This window comes from Gossypium arboreum, chromosome 12 (assembly GCF_025698485.1).
Source record: "Gossypium arboreum isolate Shixiya-1 chromosome 12, ASM2569848v2, whole genome shotgun sequence".
Lineage (NCBI taxonomy): Eukaryota > Viridiplantae > Streptophyta > Magnoliopsida > Malvales > Malvaceae > Gossypium > Gossypium arboreum.
The window spans coordinates 115939696-115960498 of record NC_069081.1 but is presented as its reverse complement, the minus strand read 5'-3'; the positions used below and the strand labels follow the sequence as shown (position 1 = coordinate 115960498).

The following is a 20803-nucleotide window of genomic DNA, read 5'->3' as shown; positions in this document are numbered from 1 at the left end:
CGTAAAATAGAAGTAAAAGTATCATTCATTTTCATTGCTAAAAATTAGTCCTTGATTGTTAACATGAGCTACATGTGATACCTCACGTGTAACTATTTGATTATTCCATAAATCACGTCACTAATTAATTATAGAACTAAATGAAAATTCTAACATAAAAGATTAATTTGCTCTTTGATATAAAGTATAAAATTAATTTATTTATTTTTTAATAAAAATATAAAATCCAATTAAACTCTTAATGTAAATATCTCTTTGTAACAAGTTGACCCTCCACCATTTTCCCAGTTATCCATAGAAACGTTAGAAAAAAAAATATGGATAAAGAAGTGGGGAAAGTAAGTTGTTATGGTCATTGGTGGATTGATGTATGTCCCACGCGGAAAGGAGGAGGAAAATTCTTGCAATTGGGAAAAAACTCAAAACTGAACACATACGATAAGCGAAAACTTTGGCCAAATAAAAGGATATGATTGATTCTCCAAGTCTTGTTCAACATTTACTGCTGCCTATTTAACATTATTCTCCTTCTTCTAATCATGCTTTCATTGTAACAAAATAACACGTAATATCAACTCATGATTATAGATTAAAACCCAAAATTGATGTAATTAAAGCAACCCAACACATTAACAAATAATATCTAAACCTTAAAATTAGCTTCTCACCACTTAAAACTATATAGCAAGTAAATATTGATATTGTTAGTTTTATCAAGCTTTTACTAAATCTGATCATATCAGATCATCTGTCTAGGATTAAAAGTTAGTTCAGAAAATAAGAGGCTTTGAGTTAAAATATAAGTCTAAAAAATAGACTTTGACAAAAAATAAGACTCGTTTTCTAAATAGGCCGCGCTTCGATAGGATTTTTTTTGTTCGAGTTCAATTTGACCTTAATCTAACTGTTTTGTTGCAATTTCATAGTTGTTTTATTGCCATTTTGTTGTTGTTTTGCTTCCATTTTGCTATTATATTGCTACTATTTTGTTATCATTGTTCTATAACTCTTGTTTTATGGTTAATTTTACTACTATTTTAGAGGCATTTGCTTGTTAAGTTATAACCATCTTAGTATTATTTAAGTATAAAAAGTTTGTTTTAGTGTATTTTTAATTTTTTGAGAAACATTTATTTTAATGTTTTTAGTGTATTTGATGTATTATATTTTTAAATTTATTTTTATATAAAAATTAACCTAAAAAAAAGAATTTAATACTGAGTAGGTAGGGTCAGACTTGTGTTTAGCATTTTTGATCTGAATTAGATTTGGACAAGATTTATACACATTTTTTAAATCAAATCTAAATTTTAAAGATAAATCTAAAATTTTAGATCGACTCAGATCCAAACTTAACCAGATCATGATGAATTCTCGATGGCCCATCCAGGAGAATAAAAATGATCCAACTCCTCGAGTGAGTTATATGCAAGTATTTTTCGCTATTCCATCATTTTTTTTTTCTTTTCCCAGTATCTTGGCTGGTCTACACATTTTCATCTATGAGTTGTCCTTGAGATTTCTTTTAATTTCTTATTGACTTAAATAACGAAGTGTATCAAAAAATGCTAACTCTTAATACCTTATAATTAGCTCAAACCAACCTTCAAAGCCCAACTCCATCTCCAAAGGGCCCAACATATACGATATGTTTTGAAATAAAAAAAATATTTAATATACACTTACAATCACTTTAAAATTGAAAAAAAAAAATAATACTCTTCCAAAAAATAAAATCTTTTCAAAGTAAGCGAAATATTTTATTTTTATTTTCTAAAAATAAGTCATATTAATGGTTAAGTATTATTATCAATGGAAATTAGTTTATTGTTAATTTATATACTAAAACATGAAGAAAATAGTAGTGCCTCTATCAAAGGTAGGATTATTGTCTAATCTTTTAAAGGTTTAACGGACAAATTGGTTCCCAAATTATATTATTTTTCTATTTTGATACTTAAATTTTTTATCACAAATAATACTTAGACTACTTTTTTTTTTAAAAATTAGTACCTCTATTACACCAACACGAGTCTATTTAGAAAAATTAACACACAAATTAATACCTAAATTATGTTATTTTTCTTATTTTGGTACCTAAATATTCTTTGATTACAAGTACTTCAATTATTTTTTCCAAGTTAAATATATATGTTATTAACAAATAGTGGAACCATTAATTATATATTTTTTAAAAAGATAACCACTAAAATTTACCTTGTGGAAAAAAAGTACTATTTTCTCTTTGGGCTTAAATATTCATTTAATATTTAAATTTGAACAATTTTTAAGTGTAATATTTTTTAGGGATAAATTTTAAAATTATATATGTACTTTGATTTAATGTACAATTATACATGAACTTTAATTTGGTGCAATTATACACGTAGAACTCTAATTATGTTCAAATGTATACTTGAAACTTTAATTTTGATTTAATTATACACATTTAAAGAAATATATATAAATTTACTTTTATATTAGATAAATATAATTATTTATGTATACAATATATAAACATAAAATAATGTTATATCAATAATTGTGTTAATAATTTACAAGAATTGAACCAAATCAAAATTTCATATATAAATTTGTACAAAATCAACATTCATATATACAATTGCTCATTAAACTATAACCCATGTATAGTTTTGATATTTATCTTTTTTTTTTATCTTTAAACCATAGTCCATCTTCAAAATCAATCTTTAAACAAAAATTTTTAGGTTTTTCAAGTCTTCAAGCACAGGGTAAGAGCCATTCATATACATGCATTAAATGAAAATAAAGAGAATGGGATTTTCATAAAGGAATTATTTTTTTCTTTTTGATAGAATTATTAGGAATGGATGAGTATCATATTTAATCTTAGAAAGAAAGATATCAATTGATTTTCGTGTTTTTAATTTATATTTTTAGGTTTATTTTATTTTATTAATTTGAAAACTTTTATTAATTTAAATTTATTTTGGATTTTTTAAAAGATAATAATCGCAAGCGGATGGAGAAAGTTCAGGTCAATCATTTCAACATTTATATCAATCAAAAAACCTTCTTTGATCATATTAAGTCGAGCAAGCATGCCATAATGTTTTTGGCACCTTGATTTTAAGCATTGCTGGCATTACTAAACATTATAAACGGGACAAAAATTATCGTGGTATAGAAGGTACTTTCATCAGTGAAATCCAATCACAGATTACAATATCATCATAACATCTCCACATCTATGCTTTGTTTTCACCCCCAACAACTCTTATATATTATTTCTAAATGCTAATGAATATTAAGCTGATCAAACAATACAAATGACGCATAAATACAAAAAGTAAACAAGACTGAATTACTATAACAAAAACAAAATGAATAGAAGACGCATATAAATGTTCTAATTTAGTCTCAAAATCTACAGGCCGCTAAAAGATTATCAGAAACTGTCACCGAAGTTATTAGCTGCTTCTCGATGTAAGACTCACTCGCTTTCCCTCTACGGAGAACGTGCTACTGCTTTCAAGCTGTGTCACAAAGCAAAGAAATATTGAAATTCAGAACCGGAAAACAGTGAGGAAATGAAAACATTTTCTTCTAGCAAATAAAGGAATATAAGCCAAAGGTATCGAATAAGAAGAGAACAAACACAGACCTTTTGCTTCAAGTAGGCAAGAGCTTCTTTCTTTGAAGAACAGTTGCAAACAACAGAGGACGACTGTTCATCGATGAGAACTTTTAACTGCTTTAGTTTTAATGTCTCTCCAGGTACCTGAAGTAGGCAGATAACTAATAATTGGAGATTGCATCGCGATTTTAAAGAGCTTTCCTTATTTAGATCAAGTACCTTACGAAGAAGCTGTTTGCATAGCTTTTTCAACTTCAAGTTTGTTTCACTGGCTTTCTCGGTTTCAAAGGCATTGTCTCGCATCCGTTTTACTGGAGGACCAAAATCATCCGAATTCTCATCATCACTGTCACTGAATGATGTCTTTTTCCCCTGAAAGCGAACTCCAGCTATTTTCTTTGGTCGATCTTTAATACCCAAACCTTGCTTTCCAGTTGTGGCATTATACTGAAATTTTGGAGTAAAATGTGTATATATTATTTGTCTAACATGCTGATAAGCTCCTTTAATCTCACAGTCCAAAACATACGCTACAATGTTCATAATCATATAGAGAAAAATCTTACAGAACCATCAATTTAAATAAGGTCAAATTAAATGGAAAACTATAATTGTTCTCCTTCATCATACAAATAACTATAATACAGTTTTCATGCAAAAATATTTTGAAAGGTAAAGAGACAAACTTGCACAAGTTTGTAGAGATTCTCTTGGTCATCTTCGAAAAAAACAGTTCTCCCGTTCAAAATTTTACACTCTCCAGTTTTGTTAGATTTTTTCCTGGTAGATTCTCCTAGAAAACCTCCAGAAATAAATCCATACTTATGGCCCCACCATTCTGGAGGAACGCTTTCAGCTGTGTCTCCTGTCACGAGGATCCAAGTTCTCTCAGAAATGATCAATAGCAGACAGCAAAATTCTATCAAGTGTTTCATCAATCTACTTGTAGTTATTACCTCCAGTAGGAACATCCTGACGTTCGGTTGTCTCTATCAACTCCATTTCACCACCCACATCAGGATTTGCTGATGATGACTCCTCAACCCTTTTGGCCTATTGCAAAGCATGCATAAGTAAATACGCAGTGTTTTAAAAAATAATAATAATAATAAAAATGCTAGTAAAGGTTTACTAATTACAAGGAAGAAAGATCTGTCAGGAAAAATGGATATGACAATTCAAACAAAACATAAACACTACATTGTAATTCCCATTTTAATTTGCATATGGAACTGTAAGATTTTTTAGCATAACCAGAAGAGAACTATTTATTACTGAATTGTAAGTTTTGAAAGTGCTGAAGGTTCTGCCTCTCTAACTCCATTACAGGCAAGAATCTGTTCAGAAGATGGACTCAATAATTAAGGTGGGTAACATGGCTTATCCCTCTCATGCTAATATGAAAAACTGAACTGATCAATCAAGGATAAACAGTTATACTGACAACTCCACTGGCAACCACAGCCAAGAAGGCACTAATATTTTCTACACAAGGAAAATATTGAAAGCGAGTGGTATGTTATTAACAGATTTCGAATACTCAGTAACAAGTGAAACATTTCAAAATAAATACAGGACCCTTACAGTTTGATCTGATGTAATATAGAATAATTTTGTATCTCAAAAAGGACACGAGGAAGAGCATAACAATATATCACATACTGAAAACATGCGTTAATGATTGCCTAAACCCTAATTCCTAATGGCCTAAACAATATAAGACATGAAGAAATTTTAGAACTTACCAGAATTCCTTCAAGATCCTCTGAAGAATATGCCTGCACAAGTTTCCCTCTCTCTCTTTTCTTATACCTAAGAATATGGCAAAGTAAAAAACAAGAGCAAATATCAGCGATCATTAACTAAATAATTGGAAATAATCTCATATCACTAAAATACATTACCAAACTAGGACAAAACAAGTGCACAAACCTTCCCTGTGGTCGGGTAGCCTTGACAACTTGCTCTTCACTGTCATTAGACACATTGGTCTCGGTTAATACTTGGTTTTCATTCTTTTCGGCTGTCCAGTTAAATTAAAGTAGTTCAAAATCAATAATCTTCTATCAGGTATAAAATCAGATGTAGTTTTGTTTTGGCATCAATCGTACCTTCATCATTGATTTGTGCTGCTTGCTGCATAAAAAAACAAAAAATACCAAAGAAATGTAAATAGAAATGAGCTTCACATCAAATTGAGCACTGTATTAGCCAAATTAAAGACAGTAAAAGTAAGCACGAAATACTCACCACTTTCAATCTCTTGAGAATACTATCAAACTGAGCTGTATCGAAAGCCCATGGATTCGGCTTTTCCAATCCAACCCCTGCTCCATATATTTCATATTCTTTTTCATCATTTCATACTATTCTAGTTCTCCAAAAAGTAAATTCAATATCTACATTCTACATAAACAGAATTTAACTTAAAACAAACAAATACGCGAACAGATTAAAGAAAAAAAAGCAAAGAGAGACGAACCAATTGTGTCCTGTTTGTTTTTAACTCTAACGTAACTTTTGATCCCTTGTTTATCTTTCCCAAGCCCTTCTCCTTCTTCCCATCCCTAACCGGGCCATCCAAACAACGAATAAATACAATTTACAATTAACAAAAGAACGTACATAGCTCGTATGGATACGTACCATTTGCTTCATGAGGCGAAAAGCAGCAGATTGGCGAGGGATGCCAACATAGCGGAGAGCAGCTTCAGGTGCGGCCATCATAGCTTCTTCTTTCTCTTCCTTTCTGCTACGCCGCCGACGATGCAGAGCCGTGTTTCGGAAGGTCGAGACTCGAGAAGCAGAAAAAAAAGGTTAGAGAGAGAGTTCTGAGAAGGAAAACCTAAGCGGAAGCGAGGAAATATCTGGTGCTTCAATGTTTTGTGGGGTTCGGTGGAGACGCTGTAATCAAGCGGTGGGGATGAAATTAAAAATAATATTGGAGGTGTAGGACTGTCGGGGATGGAAGGTGGGTCCCTTCCGATCATGAGTTTGACGCGTGGTGATTTCACGACAGTAACTTAAAAAAAGTACTACGCCGCTTATGCTGTTTCCGCTGTGGTTTTTTTTTAATAATATTAAAATATTCATTAATTACAAAATGAGAGACAAATTAAAATTAATTACGAAAATAAAACATTTGTTATGGTGCTTCTCGATGTCGCTTTACACACCAACAACATCATCTTACTTTACATCAATCCTGCAGCAATCATTAAAGTTTAAAAAATAATAATTCTTTTTGGTATTGATATGTATTTTAAAAAAAAATCGTGAAAATATGAATATACATAATGGAAGAAAAAATGAAAAAAGAAATTCTTTATTAATGTCGCTATTACGTCAGGAGCCATCACTTTAATTTTTAAAAAATTATCAGAAAGAAAAAAGAAAGCTGGACACTAAAATCCGATTTGATTTAAAAAATTCGATAAAAAATTTAAATTTTAAATTAAATAGTTCGAGTTATTTGGGTTAATTAAGTTATTTAGATCAACTTGAATGAAAAATTAAGTTTTTCAGTTTAACTCGAATATGAATTACGCAATTCGAGTTATTTAAAAATTTGAATAAGTAAAAGCAAAACTACGTCGTTTTGATAAATATTTACCTTTCTAAAGTTAAAAGTCATAATCATTAAGTTAAAAGAAAAAATTATATCATTTTGATAAATATTTACTCATTAAGTTAAAAGTTAAAACTATTATATTGTTTATGTAGTTAAATAATCTTCTACTTCGTCTACTAGTTAAATAATCGACCTATGTAAACGCAATATTGAGTATAAATAGTAGGGTTCGTTAATTTAACTCAACTTGACTCGAAATTTTTTTACTCGATTCAATTCGAAAAAAATTCAAATTAAGTTCAGTTGCTAAAATAGGATTCGCTAACTCAATTAACTTAAATTTTTTTAACTCTATTTGACTCGACTTAATCGAATACTCATCCCTATTAAACACAGGTTAGGCTCAGCGTTCACCATTTTTTTCTTCTCCAATGCTTAACCTCCTTTCTATTGTTAAAATTTTCTTTTGTAGCTTTTTATTTTTTACATTTTTTAATTAAATTAAAGTGGTGCTGCCAGACACCAATAAAAAATATTTTTTCATTTTTTCTCTTATCATGTATATCCATATTTTTATGGATATTTTAAAAAATGTGTATCGGTACTTTTTGATATAATGGTGACACTAAAAAAATTATTTAAAAAAAAAAATCTTAATGATTGTTGCATTGGTTGAAAAATGGAGTGGTGTTGCCAGTGTGTCAGTGACACCAAAAAACACTATAGCAAATGTCCTATTTTTATAATTAATTTGTTCCCCGCCTCATTTTTGTAATTAAATAATTTTTAAATATTATTTTTATAAAAAACCCCCACTTTGTCATTTGCTTCCCAACAGTTTATTGAACCAACAAGGGAGTCAGAGAAACAACATCGTTTGTTTAGTAGTGGCTGTTGTGTGGATTGGGGAGACTGGTAAACATACGACCGAGGTTTCTGTATTAGAAGTTATATTGTATTTTGTATCTTTTATTTAAAAAATAGGTAAATTAGTTCTTATATGTTAGATTGAATATCAAATTAGTCCTTTCTAGTAAAAATTTCATGTATTTCTATTGTTAAAAACCAGCGTTGATAATAGAATAACCAAAAAGTTACACGTAGCATGTCAGGTGTATCTCATTCTGACTTATAGTGACCAATTTTTAACAATAAAAATAAATAGAATTTTTAACATAAAGATTAATTTGCCTTTTGATTTAATGTATAGAGACTAATTTATTTATTTTTAAATAGATGAAATAAAATACAATCCAAATCTGATATAAAAGCTTTCGTAACATTTTTACCGGGAGATTGTCATAAGTATGCATTTGCTACCATTATCATGGTTTAACTTCTTTTAGTAGGATTTCATCCTCTCAACAATATTATTTAAATAATAATAATTTCGTTTAATTTATTGATATAGTTTTCATTATAAATAAAAATTTATATACACCACTTAAAATATTCTCAAGACTTTCCTAAATACCTTATTGTAAGCTTCTACTGTATAATACTTGTTGCCTACATGTTCATAGATGGTAATTTGGCCTTTGTTTTAGAACATGTAATTATGAACCTATCAAGTGTAATTAAGATTATATTTTTGTTAATTTAAATCTCAATAATTTAGAATTGGAATATTAAATATTTTATTTGACATTTTTAATTAATAATATATCTTCACTGCTAGCCGATACGTAGTTTGTGTTGGCTACAGGATGGGGGTGGGACATGTAAAACTGGACACTGCCTAAAATGGATGGTTAAGCTATTCCTATATTATATATACATCCAGCACTAACACAAAACACGGCTGTTTCTAGAACCAGTTCATCCACTCTCGTGGTTTCTCTATCAATTTTGTCTCTTGTTCCAATCTCTCTATTAGTCTCCATTGATTCTTTGGTTGCTGACCAGAAACCAGCAATGGGGTCTTTGCTCGGTGTCTTGCCGTCGTTTGACCCTCTCAACTTCAACCAACTTCGTCCCTCAGATCCTTCTAATCCTTGTGTAAGTAGCCGCTCCCATTTTTCCAAATTACGTAAACGCATCGATTTTTATCTCCGTGTTTGATCTGAATAAGTTGTTTCTTTCAGCTGTTCCTTTGCTGCAATATTATTGCATTCTTATGCTTAGGTTTCTGGGTTTACCTTGATATACGATTAGTTGATTTCGTTTTAATCATTATCAAATTACTGAATTTGGACCTTAATTTGGATAAAGTTGTTTGTGGTTACAAATGAATATATCAGCTTATTGATTTTGTCTCTTGCATTGCAAGATACACTTATTTTTAGGATGTTGATCCAATCTGATTCAATGGAGTATAATATGGTGATGATAACGATGCATCTAAGTAATGCTAATACTTGTTATTACCTGTTTGCTAAAATGATTTAAGAGAAATGCTTTCTGGTTGTGTACTCGGTATTTTTAGTTCGTAGTACTGGTTCTTATTCACAAAGTACTATGTTTTAGCCAACACGGTAGTTGAGAGCTTGTTTCTCTGTGGCTATATAGTTTACATTGGTTCCTTGCCTAACAGTTATAGCGTTCCGATTAAGCTCAAAGTACTTGAAAGGTCGAAATGGTATAGAACAAATTTCACTTGCCATTCAATCCTTTTGATCTGTTGCAACATGTGAAATGCTATACTGTTGAACAGATTTCATATTGAGCTCCTCTCATTTTCATAAGAAATTAAGAATTGATTGCACTTATCTTTTATAGTCTAACAATCTCCTTTTGGCTAGAAATTGATGCCTGTCACCTACCACTCTAGTCATATCCGGACTCCTCCACCACCTGATCAAGGTATTGAACAGTTATTTCTTCCTCCTTGTTTTTACTTGTCAAACAATATCTCTTTCTAAGTGGAAGTGAGATATTCTTTGGCACTTTAAACTGCCTGTGGTGACAATGTTCTAACCTTTGGTTGGTGAAATCTTTCAAGCTTTAGTGACTTGGTCATAATATATATTTAACAGTCCATGCCATATACCATAATAATTATTTGGCTAGGATACCTTTCTTGGATGTTGAATGTTGTCTTGTGTTTGAGACCATGATTGCTGGAAAGGTATCTTGATATGTCTGAACTGGAACTTGATATTTTGATTTGATTAGTTCGACAAAGGTACTGTCGTGACAATTGGGCTTCAAATAGATGGATACAGTTGAGAAACTAAAATCTATGCAGCACTTCGTACATGGCATTGCAATTTGCAACTACTTTTTCTTATCTTCCTCTGAAAAGGTGGAACTGATTTAGCCTTGTTCACGTTCTGTCAGACAGTTTTGTTTTGAAATCAACAGGGAATGGAGATTTGTAATCAGAATACAACGATTGTATCACGTAAATCATTTAAATTGTTCTCTGAAGTCTGTCAATTGGAATGAAAATGTTTCTCCGTGTGAACTGTTTGAGCTACAAATATAAAAGAACTACTTCAAATTGCATCCTGATTCAGAGTGCCACAGCTCATTGACTTTGAAGTCTAGAATTTTATCATGAATAGTTTTTTCTTTTTTTTTAATCCTTCTAGGAACATTTTCTTTATCCGTGACTGACATCTCAAACACTTCTAACAGTTATAACTACTGAGACAAAATTTACTTACTAGAAATTTCTATCAGCATGACGAGAAGAAGGTTAGTAGCTATTTTTTTATGATTCTTTTATGTTATAAGACTGCATCTAAATAACTTCCTAGTCACATATAGAATTTCATGGACGCATGCATACAATATGAGAGTAGGTGTAGGGTATTTAATGCAGTTTCTTACTGCTTTTCCATTGCAGTTGAGACCGAAGAGAGCTGCCACTGAACATCTAATCCCAGATCATTGATGCAAGCAAGCTAGGGCTTCAACTACATAATGTGATTTTCTTTTGTCCCTTTTGTGCTCATGTAAATTGTATCCTCTCATATCAAATGTCTATCATAGAAACTATCAAAGCAAAGTTGCTTATTCATTGTTGTAAAACCAGGATGCCGTACCTGTACATTTTGTATGTACAAATCAAACTTATAGTTGGTTTATCACTATAACAAGTGTTATTCAAACCCATATAACATGGGTTGTAGTCCAGGAGCAGCGTTCGGGTCCCTGTTAAATTTATAGTATATTCTCAGAATCGAAAACCGAGTCTTCTAGTTCAAAGAAAATAAGTGGTTTATCTTACATCGTTAGCAAAAGCAAATAAATAGAGGTATGTCTGCTGTGTTGAGGAGTGGAGTGGTGCATATCACACTACTTCGGTGGAGCAATACTGTGATGCTTTAGAATCTGATAGTGACTTCTTCAATCACAATGCACTGAACCTTATATGCTTTATCTGATACAATGAATCTAACAGGTTAATTTGTTTATTTAAGTTTTATATTGGATTGTGATAACTAATATGGCATATGCATGTACATAACTTAAGAAAACCTTACGTATTCTTATATTCTATCTAGCTAGTGATTGTGCATGCAAGTCCACGTTGTAAAAATGACTTAAAAAAAAAAGTAAAGAGCTCTGAATTGGCGGGATTCTGCAAAAATTGATATCCTTTTGTTTCGTAATGACTTCAAACTTCCGACATCAACCACCCTGCACTGTGCTTGCAGGGTAACCCCGACCCGAAAAGTGATGCTGCTGATGGGAGAGTATATTTATATACCCTGAACATCATCCTAGTTTTGGTTGGACCAAAATGTTGAATTCTCAAAACTTGAAGAATAATGGTGAATTTTGACGGTACAACAGTTTCCAACACATGGTCAATAAGTCTTAACATAATTTTGTCAAAATGCCAACATATTTATGTTATGTTACTTCTTGTCAGTCAACTTCCCATGTTCAATTCCTTGTATTCTTAAAAATCTTACTTTTCTGCTACATCAAAAAGTGACCATGGCTGCCTTCACGTGTTCCAACATTTGTTTTGAGTCTTTGAATCATTCTCTCAAGGTTTTTTTTTTTTTTTTCACCATTGAAACATCAACTTACATGAGCTTCATGAATTTCACATGAGTATTGAAGATAATGTTTTTTTTCCTAACCAAAGGCAATTAAATCCAATTATTTTTGTTATTTAATATGGTTCGACCATTTCAAACACAATAGCTTTAGTGTTATTGAAGCACATATGAATTTTCAAAGCCACATTTGCAGCAACCAAATGCTTTGACTTCCTAATTAAAGAAGTGCTTGCAGAATATTTATATATAAATATTTTAATGTGTTAGGCACATAAGACTCGTTACACTGTTACAGGTCAGACTCCTGAACGTGTCAAAACTAAAAGTGGCTTCATATAATTATCCAATTAATTAGTTGTCGATCATAATGGATTTCCATTAAAATACTTCTAGTAATAAGCTATGGAAGGTGCTTTTACTACGCATTTTTTTGGTGGATTCACTACTATAATTTTATTATTTTTATTCGTTTCGTATTTTTGAGACCAATTTTTTTAATTTCATTAAAATAAATTCATATGACTTATTTTATTTAAATGTGATATATATTCTGGCATTTTATATAGTTAGATAAATAGTATATTTCTTTCATTTTTCTCTTTTTTCTTTAAATGCAAAAAAAAAATTATCCAATTTTTATAAAATTTTACATGTAGGAGTGATGACATGTTTTTGTGCCAGGGCCCTCACTTGGCATTACCCTTGCTAATTGTTTAAAATATACATTTAGAAAAGTATTAGATGTAATAGTAACATAGATTATATTTTTAACGAGAGAATATAAGTTCAAACACTTGACATTGTTAAGAAAAAGAATCACAAATTTTAAATATAAATCGTAAAAAAATATATAAGATACAAAACTACATATTTAAAAAAGAATAATTATAAATGATTTATAATAGAAAAACTAAAACCATCAAACACGCATGGTACAAGTAAGGGAGTAAATAGGTACTATGTAGGGGCGTAGATAGAGTAACAAACAATGATTTTGGCCCCTAAAATAGTAAAATTATTTTGTAGTCCCTTCAAAATTACATGTTAATATAATAATAAATTTATACTTTTAACCCTTTAAAATTTTATATTTCATCCACTATCTCTCTAAAGCAATTTTCTATGTCGGTATGCACACCCCAAAACTTGTAAACTCAAATTATCCAAATGTTCTATGTTCAGCAAGAGTCCTCCTACACCACTAACATTGATTTCTAATTTTCAAGGGGCCTACCATTAGTTGAAGCAAACATGGTGGTTTAAAACAAAAGGTGGACACTAATGAGTAAAATAAAGACCAAAAAAAAAAAAAACCAATTTCTTACAAGTCGGTATCATACGAAAAATGGAACATAGTATTATGGTGAAAGATGAAATATTTAGTATGATTATCAGATGGATTTAATTTCTCATTTAGGGCTTAATTTATTATTGATTTATTTTACGAGGATTTTTTATCATTTAAGTTTTTAGTTTTAATACATATTTTTGAACCATCAAATAATTTGTCGTAATTTATATTGTTTAAAGCATGCAATAATGTGGTATATATATAGGCATTTTGTATAATTAAAAATATTGTACATTTTCTCTTTTTTTTTTTTGAATGTGTAAAAAAATTATCCAACCATATAAAAATATCAAAGTATATATATGTGTGTCATGTTAGTACATGTTAAAAGAGATAAGCTACATTAAATTAATTGATATAAAGTTAGGAGGAGTTAAAATGTAATTTTCTTAATGTATGAACTTAATATTTTACAATACCTAAAAGCTTAAACTCTAAATTTACCATTTTAAAAGGATAGAATTGAATTATTATCAATATTTTAACTTAAAAATTTTACAATTTTAAAAGGATAAACATTTTTTTTTTTTGCCAAGATGTTGCTCGCATTATGGAAAAATAAAAACAAATTAAAAATAATTAATAGAAAAATTAGATGTGCCAAACACGTAAATATCTCATACGTGGGTATGCAGAGTGCCGAATGTTGAACAAGAGCTCTCAATCATACGCCACTAACCTTGATTTCCAATTTTGAAGGGCGGTATCATTAGTTTAAGCAAACATGGAGGTTTAAAACAAAAAGTAGAGAGTAATCAATGGAGGACCAAAAAAGGGTTCGGTTGAGAAAGACAAAACCCAATGACTGGTCGGTAGATCTAACATCCACTTAATGCATATCATGTAATGTGTTATTAAAAATGTGAAAATGAATTAAAACAACAATTTCATACACAAGTCGGTTATCACACTAAAAATGGAACATAGTATCACATGGTAGTCATGTAATAGATGAAATACTTAGTATGATTATCACATGGGACCATTTTTGGATTAGGCTAACCTCATTTAATACACGTATGTAATAATATTACACGGTGACCACACCACACCGTGTATGGATGGGGTACTTCTATAATTATTGCATTGCCAGACTAAAATAAATGTTGTGGAAAATGGTTTGTTCCTATAAATAAATGCTGTTAAATATTTTCTTGGCCAGAAAAAAAACAACCAAATTTCCTTAAACAGAAGTAGCGTGTTGATTGAGGAAAAACAGTACCACAGTATATTTTGTTCAAAATAATTAATTAATTAAAATTTTAATCCCAACACAAATTAAAATATAACAATGGAATTTATTTTTATTATATAAATGACCTTTGTGTAGTTAATAAAATAGAATTTTGGGTGAAGCTTAAATTCGATTAAACACAATTACCGCTAATTATTTTACATTTTTAAAATATATTAAAATATTTTTTACATAAACTCAAATATCATCCATAAAACGAATATATAATAAACAAGAAAATAATGGTTAATTAATTAGTCAAGTGATTTTTTTTACCTTAGTATAATGAGATTCATTTATTATAATGATCATCTAAATAAATATATTAAATATGTAATTATAAGCAATTACATTTAAATTTAGGAAAAATAATAACATAATCTTTCATCATTAAATAAAAATATATAATTATGGGCTTATAAATAAATATTAATTATTAAATATAATTAAATTATAAATAGACACTACAACTCTAAAACTTAAATTTAAGAGTTATTAATATTTAGCATAATTGTTACGATTAATGTTTAATTATATCAAAATAAAATTATTAAAATTTATTTATAAGTCGGGTACATTAAATATTATTCCTTAAATTTAATAATTAAAGTAAAATCTATATATTCTTTTCCATTTTTTATTTAATTTTCTAGAATTCCATTAGCAAAAAAAATTAAAAATGGTAACTAAAAATCCAAAAGTGACGTTAAAGAATACTAGAATGGTATTCTTTGTTCCTCCAGGGAACTTTCTTAGATATGGCCAAGCCATCGTAAAGACTTTGTTCAGTACAGAAGATATCAAATATCATTCAACACTTATAAATACCTTGAGGCCAGATCCACCATGGCTCAACCATTTCAACACACTCACCAAAGCTAATCTATTCTTTCTTTCTTTCTTTCTTTTTCTCTTCATTTATTTTAATTTCTTGTTTACATCACCAAAGCTAAATCTATTCTTTCTCTGTAAACTGCCAAAGCTAATTTATTTTCTTTATAGAAAAAAAAAATGGTGGCCATATCTAAGATTGCAACTGGTAATGGTCATGGTGAAGACTCACCTTATTTCGATGGATGGAAGGCATATGAGACCAACCCTTTTCATCCCATTGATAGACCTGATGGTGTCATTCAGATGGGTCTAGCTGAGAATCAGGTAACTATAAAGAGTTAAAGACCCCCCTCCCTCCCTTCCATGAATTTTACAGTAACATGACTGCTTATCTTATCTATGGAGATACTGATGGTTTCTTTGCTATTAATCTCTGCAGCTTTGCTTTAACTTTATAAAAAAGTGGGTCATGGAACACCCAGAAGCGTCTCTGTGCAGTGCAGAAGGTGTGAACAAATTCAAGGAGACGGCTCTGTTCCAAGACTATCATGGGATGCCTGAGTTCAGAGAGGCTGTTGCAAAATTTATGGGGAAAGTGAGGGGTGGTCGAGTGAAATTTGACCCAGACCGCATTGTTATGAGCGGTGGAGCCACCGGAGCTCATGAGATGGTTGCTTTTTGCTTGGCTGATCCTGGTGAAGCTTTTCTGGTTCCCACTCCTTATTATCCAGGGTAATGCATCATTTTTTTCACATTTTCATTTTGGGGTTTTCCTTTGGATCGTTTAATTTGGGTTTTGAATTTTTTTCACCTATGTCCCTAACCCAGACACACACGGAAAGTAAGGAAGAAGATGGAGGGATTACTAATAAATAATTAAATTATGACTAAGAACATTGATAGAAAAAAAAATCATAGTCAACATAGCAATAACGTCAAATGTGACGATGCAACTAAAGAAGAAAAAATCTTGACATCCAAGTTTTTTTTTTTTCTAATTTTCTATTCATATTCCACGGATGGGATTCATTGAAAGCGACGTTGTCTCTTTGTTTTAATATCATAGACTTTATAGCTATTGACCCATCTGTGTGTATTTATTCATTGAAAGGACCTGTATAATTATCAAGTACAGAGTTACTCTTCAATAGTTATAGATAACTTTAAAACCTTCAAGGAAGGTGGACAATAATTTGAACAGTTCTTGCCAACTTTTGATTACTCAAATATTCGCCATTGATTTGCAGATTTGATCGTGACTTAAGGTGGAGAACAGGGGTTAAACTTGTTCCTGTCGTTTGTGAAAGTTCCAATAATTTCAAGATCACTAGAGCTGCCTTGGAAGCTGCATATGAAAAGGCAAAAGAAGCTAACTTGAGAGTCAAGGGTTTGCTCATAACCAATCCATCAAATCCCTTAGGTACTATCTTGGATCAAGACACATTGAAGGGTATTGTAAAGTTCATAAACGAAAAGAACATACACTTAATCGGTGATGAGATATATGCTGCCACAGTTTTCATGGAACCCGAGTTCGTTAGTATATCGGAGATTATTGAGGAAGTGGAGTGTAATCGTGATCTCATCCACATTGTGTATAGTCTTTCCAAGGACATGGGGTTCCCTGGTTTCAGAGTCGGCATAGTATACTCGTACAACGATGCAGTGGTGAGCTGTGCTCGGAAAATGTCTAGCTTTGGACTGGTGTCCTCACAAACTCAGCATTTAATCGCGAAGATGCTGTCCGATGATGATTTTGTGGATAGATTCATTGTGGAGAGCAAAGAGCAGTTGCTCAAAAGGCACAAGTATTTCACTTTGAGTCTTTCTCAAGTCGGTATCGGTTCGTTGAAGAGCAATGCTGGATTGTTCATATGGATGGATCTTCGTAAGCTCCTAAAAGAGAAGACGTTCGATGCTGAAATGGACTTGTGGCGAGTGATTATCAATGAAGTTAAGCTCAATGTTTCCCCTGGTTCTTCTTTCCATTGTGACGAGCCGGGTTGGTTCAGGGTTTGCTTTGCTAACATGGATGACAATACCATGGAAGTTGCTTTGTTGAGAATAACGACCTTTATGCATAAGCACAACGAGGCCATGGTTCCTCGTAAACTATGCAGACGAGCCAGCCTTAAACTCAGCTTATCTCGAAGGATGGACGATTTCATGTCCCAAAACATGATGTCTCCTCACTCTCCCATACCTCAATCACCCCTTGTCCGTGCCAGGACTTAAGCTGATCAACTAAGACTTTTGACCATATTATAGTATTCAAACCTTTTTCTGCTACATTCTATATGAAACCCCTATTTGTTCAACAATTGTAAGTTTTTTGGGTCTTTCCTCACATGTAAAAGTGCAATACTGTGAGGAAAGCTCAACATTGGTGAGCACAGCTCGTTCACATATATACTATTGTTGGTTGTTTTTCTTTTGTTCTTTTTTATTTACAACAATGTACGAGGGAACAAAAAAAGATGTTTGTGAATTTGTAAGACTAACCCATTCAATAAAGGTTTATTATTATTATTATTATTTTTTCTTGAATTTCCTTTTTTCCTAGCAAGTGTTTATATATTGTTGTTATTTAGAACAATGTAAGAAAAAAAAATGTCAGTGTTTATACATTGCGAGGAAATTTCAGGAAATCTCTTCTTCGCTCAGGAAGAAAGAATAAATTATATGAAGTGTGACGGAAAAAATTAATACCGAGACACTTTTATTTTTGTTTAAGAGTTTAATTTAATTCAATTTTAAATTTAGTCAAAACTCATTATAACTTTTAATATTAAAAGATTTTATGATTTTTTCTTTTTTTCTTTTGTAATTTAATAATTAGTTATTGTCATGAATTGCATGCTATGAAAATGATATCCATGATTTGATGACAAACGCGTTGGGATGAGGCACCTTTTTGCTTAAACAACCAAAGATTCATTAGAAATTGATGTGTTAATGCTTACTGAACGATATCAAGAAACTATATATATATATATATATATATATATATATATATATGAAAGGTTAGTGTTGATTGCAAGTAATATGCATATTATTTTTGTTTTGGTATTGATACGTATTAATATTTTGATATATTATTTTAAATTTATCGATATTTTAAATATTTTTATATATATTTATAGTCTCATATTTACTTTCTTGATAAATTATATATATATATTTAAATATTATATATATTTATAATCTTATTTTTAATTTCTTAATAAATTATATATTATATATGCATGCAAATATATGTCAATTACATCCATATAAATATAGTTATAGAAAAATTTAAATTGGGTAAGAAATTTTTTTGTACAAATATAAGTGGATACACATCGATACAAGTCGATATTGATAGAAACGGACAAGAATGCATCAAAATAATTGAAATGCACCAAAATTTTAATAAGAACGAAACATAAATTGATTGATGTGAATTAAAGATCGAAATGATATATACTAACCGATACGATATTGACTATCATAATTGATTCTATATATATATATATATATATAATAGCAAATAAAATAAGGCACCAAAAGGACATTAAAAAAAAAAAGATTGTAGTGTTGGTAGTGGTAAAATTAGCAGGGCAAGCGAAGCTATATCCCATAAGTGACACCGAGGATGTTGAAATGGTCTTTAAACAGCTCAACACAATCTATTTGAGGCTGCCCAAATCAAACATCAGACCACGTCTCATTCAAGATTTCTTTTCATATATTTTTGTTCCATTTTTTTAATTAGTTGACTTCAGTTTGATAAAGCATTAGAGCTCATTATATAGAGTTTTCCGCACTTCAAGCTGGTTTGTCATTCCATTTATAAATATATATATATATAAAACCAATCCAAACTTCATCAGTATTAAAAACTCATATTATGATTTCAAAATAATAAAATATATAAATTTGTATTAATAATTAAATATTGAAATTTAAATAAAAATATTTTAAATTTGAGTTGAGCAATCCACCTAACCAGTAATAAACATGAGGGTAAAAGTAATGGCATGAGTTTTAGTTCGAGTCACTTGTAAAGTAAATATAATTTTTTTTTTGGAGATTACAAACACACTAAAAATTTATTAATGGTTAAATCCATAAGTCTCATTATGTGTGAGAAATTAACTATACCTTTTACCCTTCTAATAAATGGTCGGATAATTTTTATTTTTCAATTTTTATAAGCAAAGTAAGCGGCACACACAAAAGAAGAGAAAAAGTGAGAGAGCAAAGCAATTTTGATAAACTCTTTAACGGGAGTTCATCCATGATCCGTTTAAGTTAATATTTGGATAGTGGTCAATAGACTTAAAATCTTGATTGCATATAATTAGATCTTCCATTAAAGTATTGTAGTTTTGAAATTTTAATTTGAAAATCAACTTTATTTTAAGATGACATTCTTAATTTTTTCCTTTTAAATGTTGCTTGAACAATCTAAAATAAACGAACTAAAATCGACACACGACAATAATATATAATAAAATTAAAAAATTCAAATATATATTTGCACTTCTCAAATCTAGATATTGAAAATTTAATACCTTTTGCCTTTACCATCCATGCCAAAACCTTATTTGCTCTTTTTTTGTTTTCTTCGTAGTTTTCGTTTTCGTTTTCTTTCTTCTAAATTATTATTTTTTTGATTATTTTCATTTTTTTTTGGTTACACTACTTTCAAGCCACGAGACTATCTTGTTCATCTAGGCTTATTTAAAATAAAAAAAAAAAAAACTTTTGCACTTTAATGTCTTATCTTTTTAAATTTATCATCGATTAATTACGTACCAATAAATATCATGTGATAATATCTTCTATGAGATTTGTTTAAACTTGTAAGAGTGAGTAGCCTATCGAACTCGGTAAGCCTAACTTGATTAAAGTCAAGTTTTAATAATAAAAAATTTGTTTCTTGAGACGATTTCATCTGATTTAAATTTAATTTAAATAATAAAAATATTTTTAAAAATTAAAATTAAATAAAATTATAAAAATATAAAATATTAATTAAAAATATAATTTTAAATATTTTAATTTCTTGAATAGTGAAATGAATTTATTTAACGTGTCAACTGGAAAACAATTCTGGACTTTTAAATTTTCCTTGAAATCAAACCTAAATCCAATCCGAATAATGGACATCTCTACCTATACCTTGTTAGATGATGTTATCCATGTTGGCTAAATTTTTAATCCCGTCAAATTAACATACGGCAAGACGTAG

General features: G+C 30.1%; 3 protein-coding genes across 3 annotated transcripts; 2 read left to right on the top strand and 1 right to left on the bottom strand.

The window, feature by feature from the left end:
* Positions 1-3155: 3155 nt before the first annotated feature.
* On the bottom strand, positions 3156-6558 carry LOC108450338 (G-patch domain-containing protein 1). The gene is made up of 11 exons (XM_017747907.2): positions 6266-6558; positions 6102-6186; positions 5870-5946; positions 5731-5755; positions 5552-5642; positions 5365-5431; positions 4576-4672; positions 4306-4484; positions 3839-4066; positions 3647-3763; positions 3156-3518 (listed from the first exon to the last, which is right to left on the bottom strand). The coding sequence occupies exons 1-11, from the start codon at positions 6344-6346 to the stop codon at positions 3453-3455; spliced, it is 1113 nt and encodes a 370-aa protein (XP_017603396.1). The 5' UTR covers positions 6347-6558; the 3' UTR covers positions 3156-3452.
* Positions 6559-8869: 2311 nt separating this feature from the next.
* Positions 8870-11233, top strand: LOC108452507 (DET1- and DDB1-associated protein 1). Its single transcript, XM_017750303.2, is given in 5 exon segments — positions 8870-9188; positions 9932-9992; positions 10770-10782; positions 10784-10829; positions 10981-11233. Coding segments are annotated over 5 exon segments (252 nt in total). The 5' UTR covers positions 8870-9104; the 3' UTR covers positions 11029-11233.
* Positions 11234-15457: 4224 nt separating this feature from the next.
* On the top strand, positions 15458-18102 carry LOC108450653 (1-aminocyclopropane-1-carboxylate synthase-like). Its single transcript, XM_017748372.2, has 3 exons — positions 15458-15891; positions 16007-16299; positions 16815-18102. Exons 1-3 carry the CDS (start codon positions 15745-15747, stop codon positions 17800-17802), a joined length of 1428 nt encoding a protein of 475 aa, XP_017603861.1. The 5' UTR covers positions 15458-15744; the 3' UTR covers positions 17803-18102.
* The last annotated feature ends 2701 nt before the right edge of the window (positions 18103-20803 follow it).

What these genes read in the sequence shown, in the direction of transcription:
- LOC108450338 (XM_017747907.2), bottom strand. Translation starts at nt 6,346, where the DNA reads ATGATGGCCGCACCTGAAGCTGCTCTCCGCTATGTTGGCATCCCTCGC. An exon ending in AGCACAAATCAATGATGAAG is followed by an intron (nt 5,643 to 5,730) that starts GTACGATTGATG and finishes TTAACTGGACAG; the next exon opens with CCGAAAAGAATGAAAACCAA. An exon ending in GCTACCCGACCACAGGGAAG is followed by an intron (nt 5,432 to 5,551) that starts GTTTGTGCACTT and finishes CCATATTCTTAG; the next exon opens with GTATAAGAAAAGAGAGAGAG.
- LOC108450653 (XM_017748372.2), top strand. Translation starts at nt 15,745, where the DNA reads ATGGTGGCCATATCTAAGATTGCAACTGGTAATGGTCATGGTGAAGAC. An exon ending in TGGGTCTAGCTGAGAATCAG is followed by an intron (nt 15,892 to 16,006) that starts GTAACTATAAAG and finishes TAATCTCTGCAG; the next exon opens with CTTTGCTTTAACTTTATAAA. An exon ending in CCCACTCCTTATTATCCAGG is followed by an intron (nt 16,300 to 16,814) that starts GTAATGCATCAT and finishes ATTGATTTGCAG; the next exon opens with ATTTGATCGTGACTTAAGGT.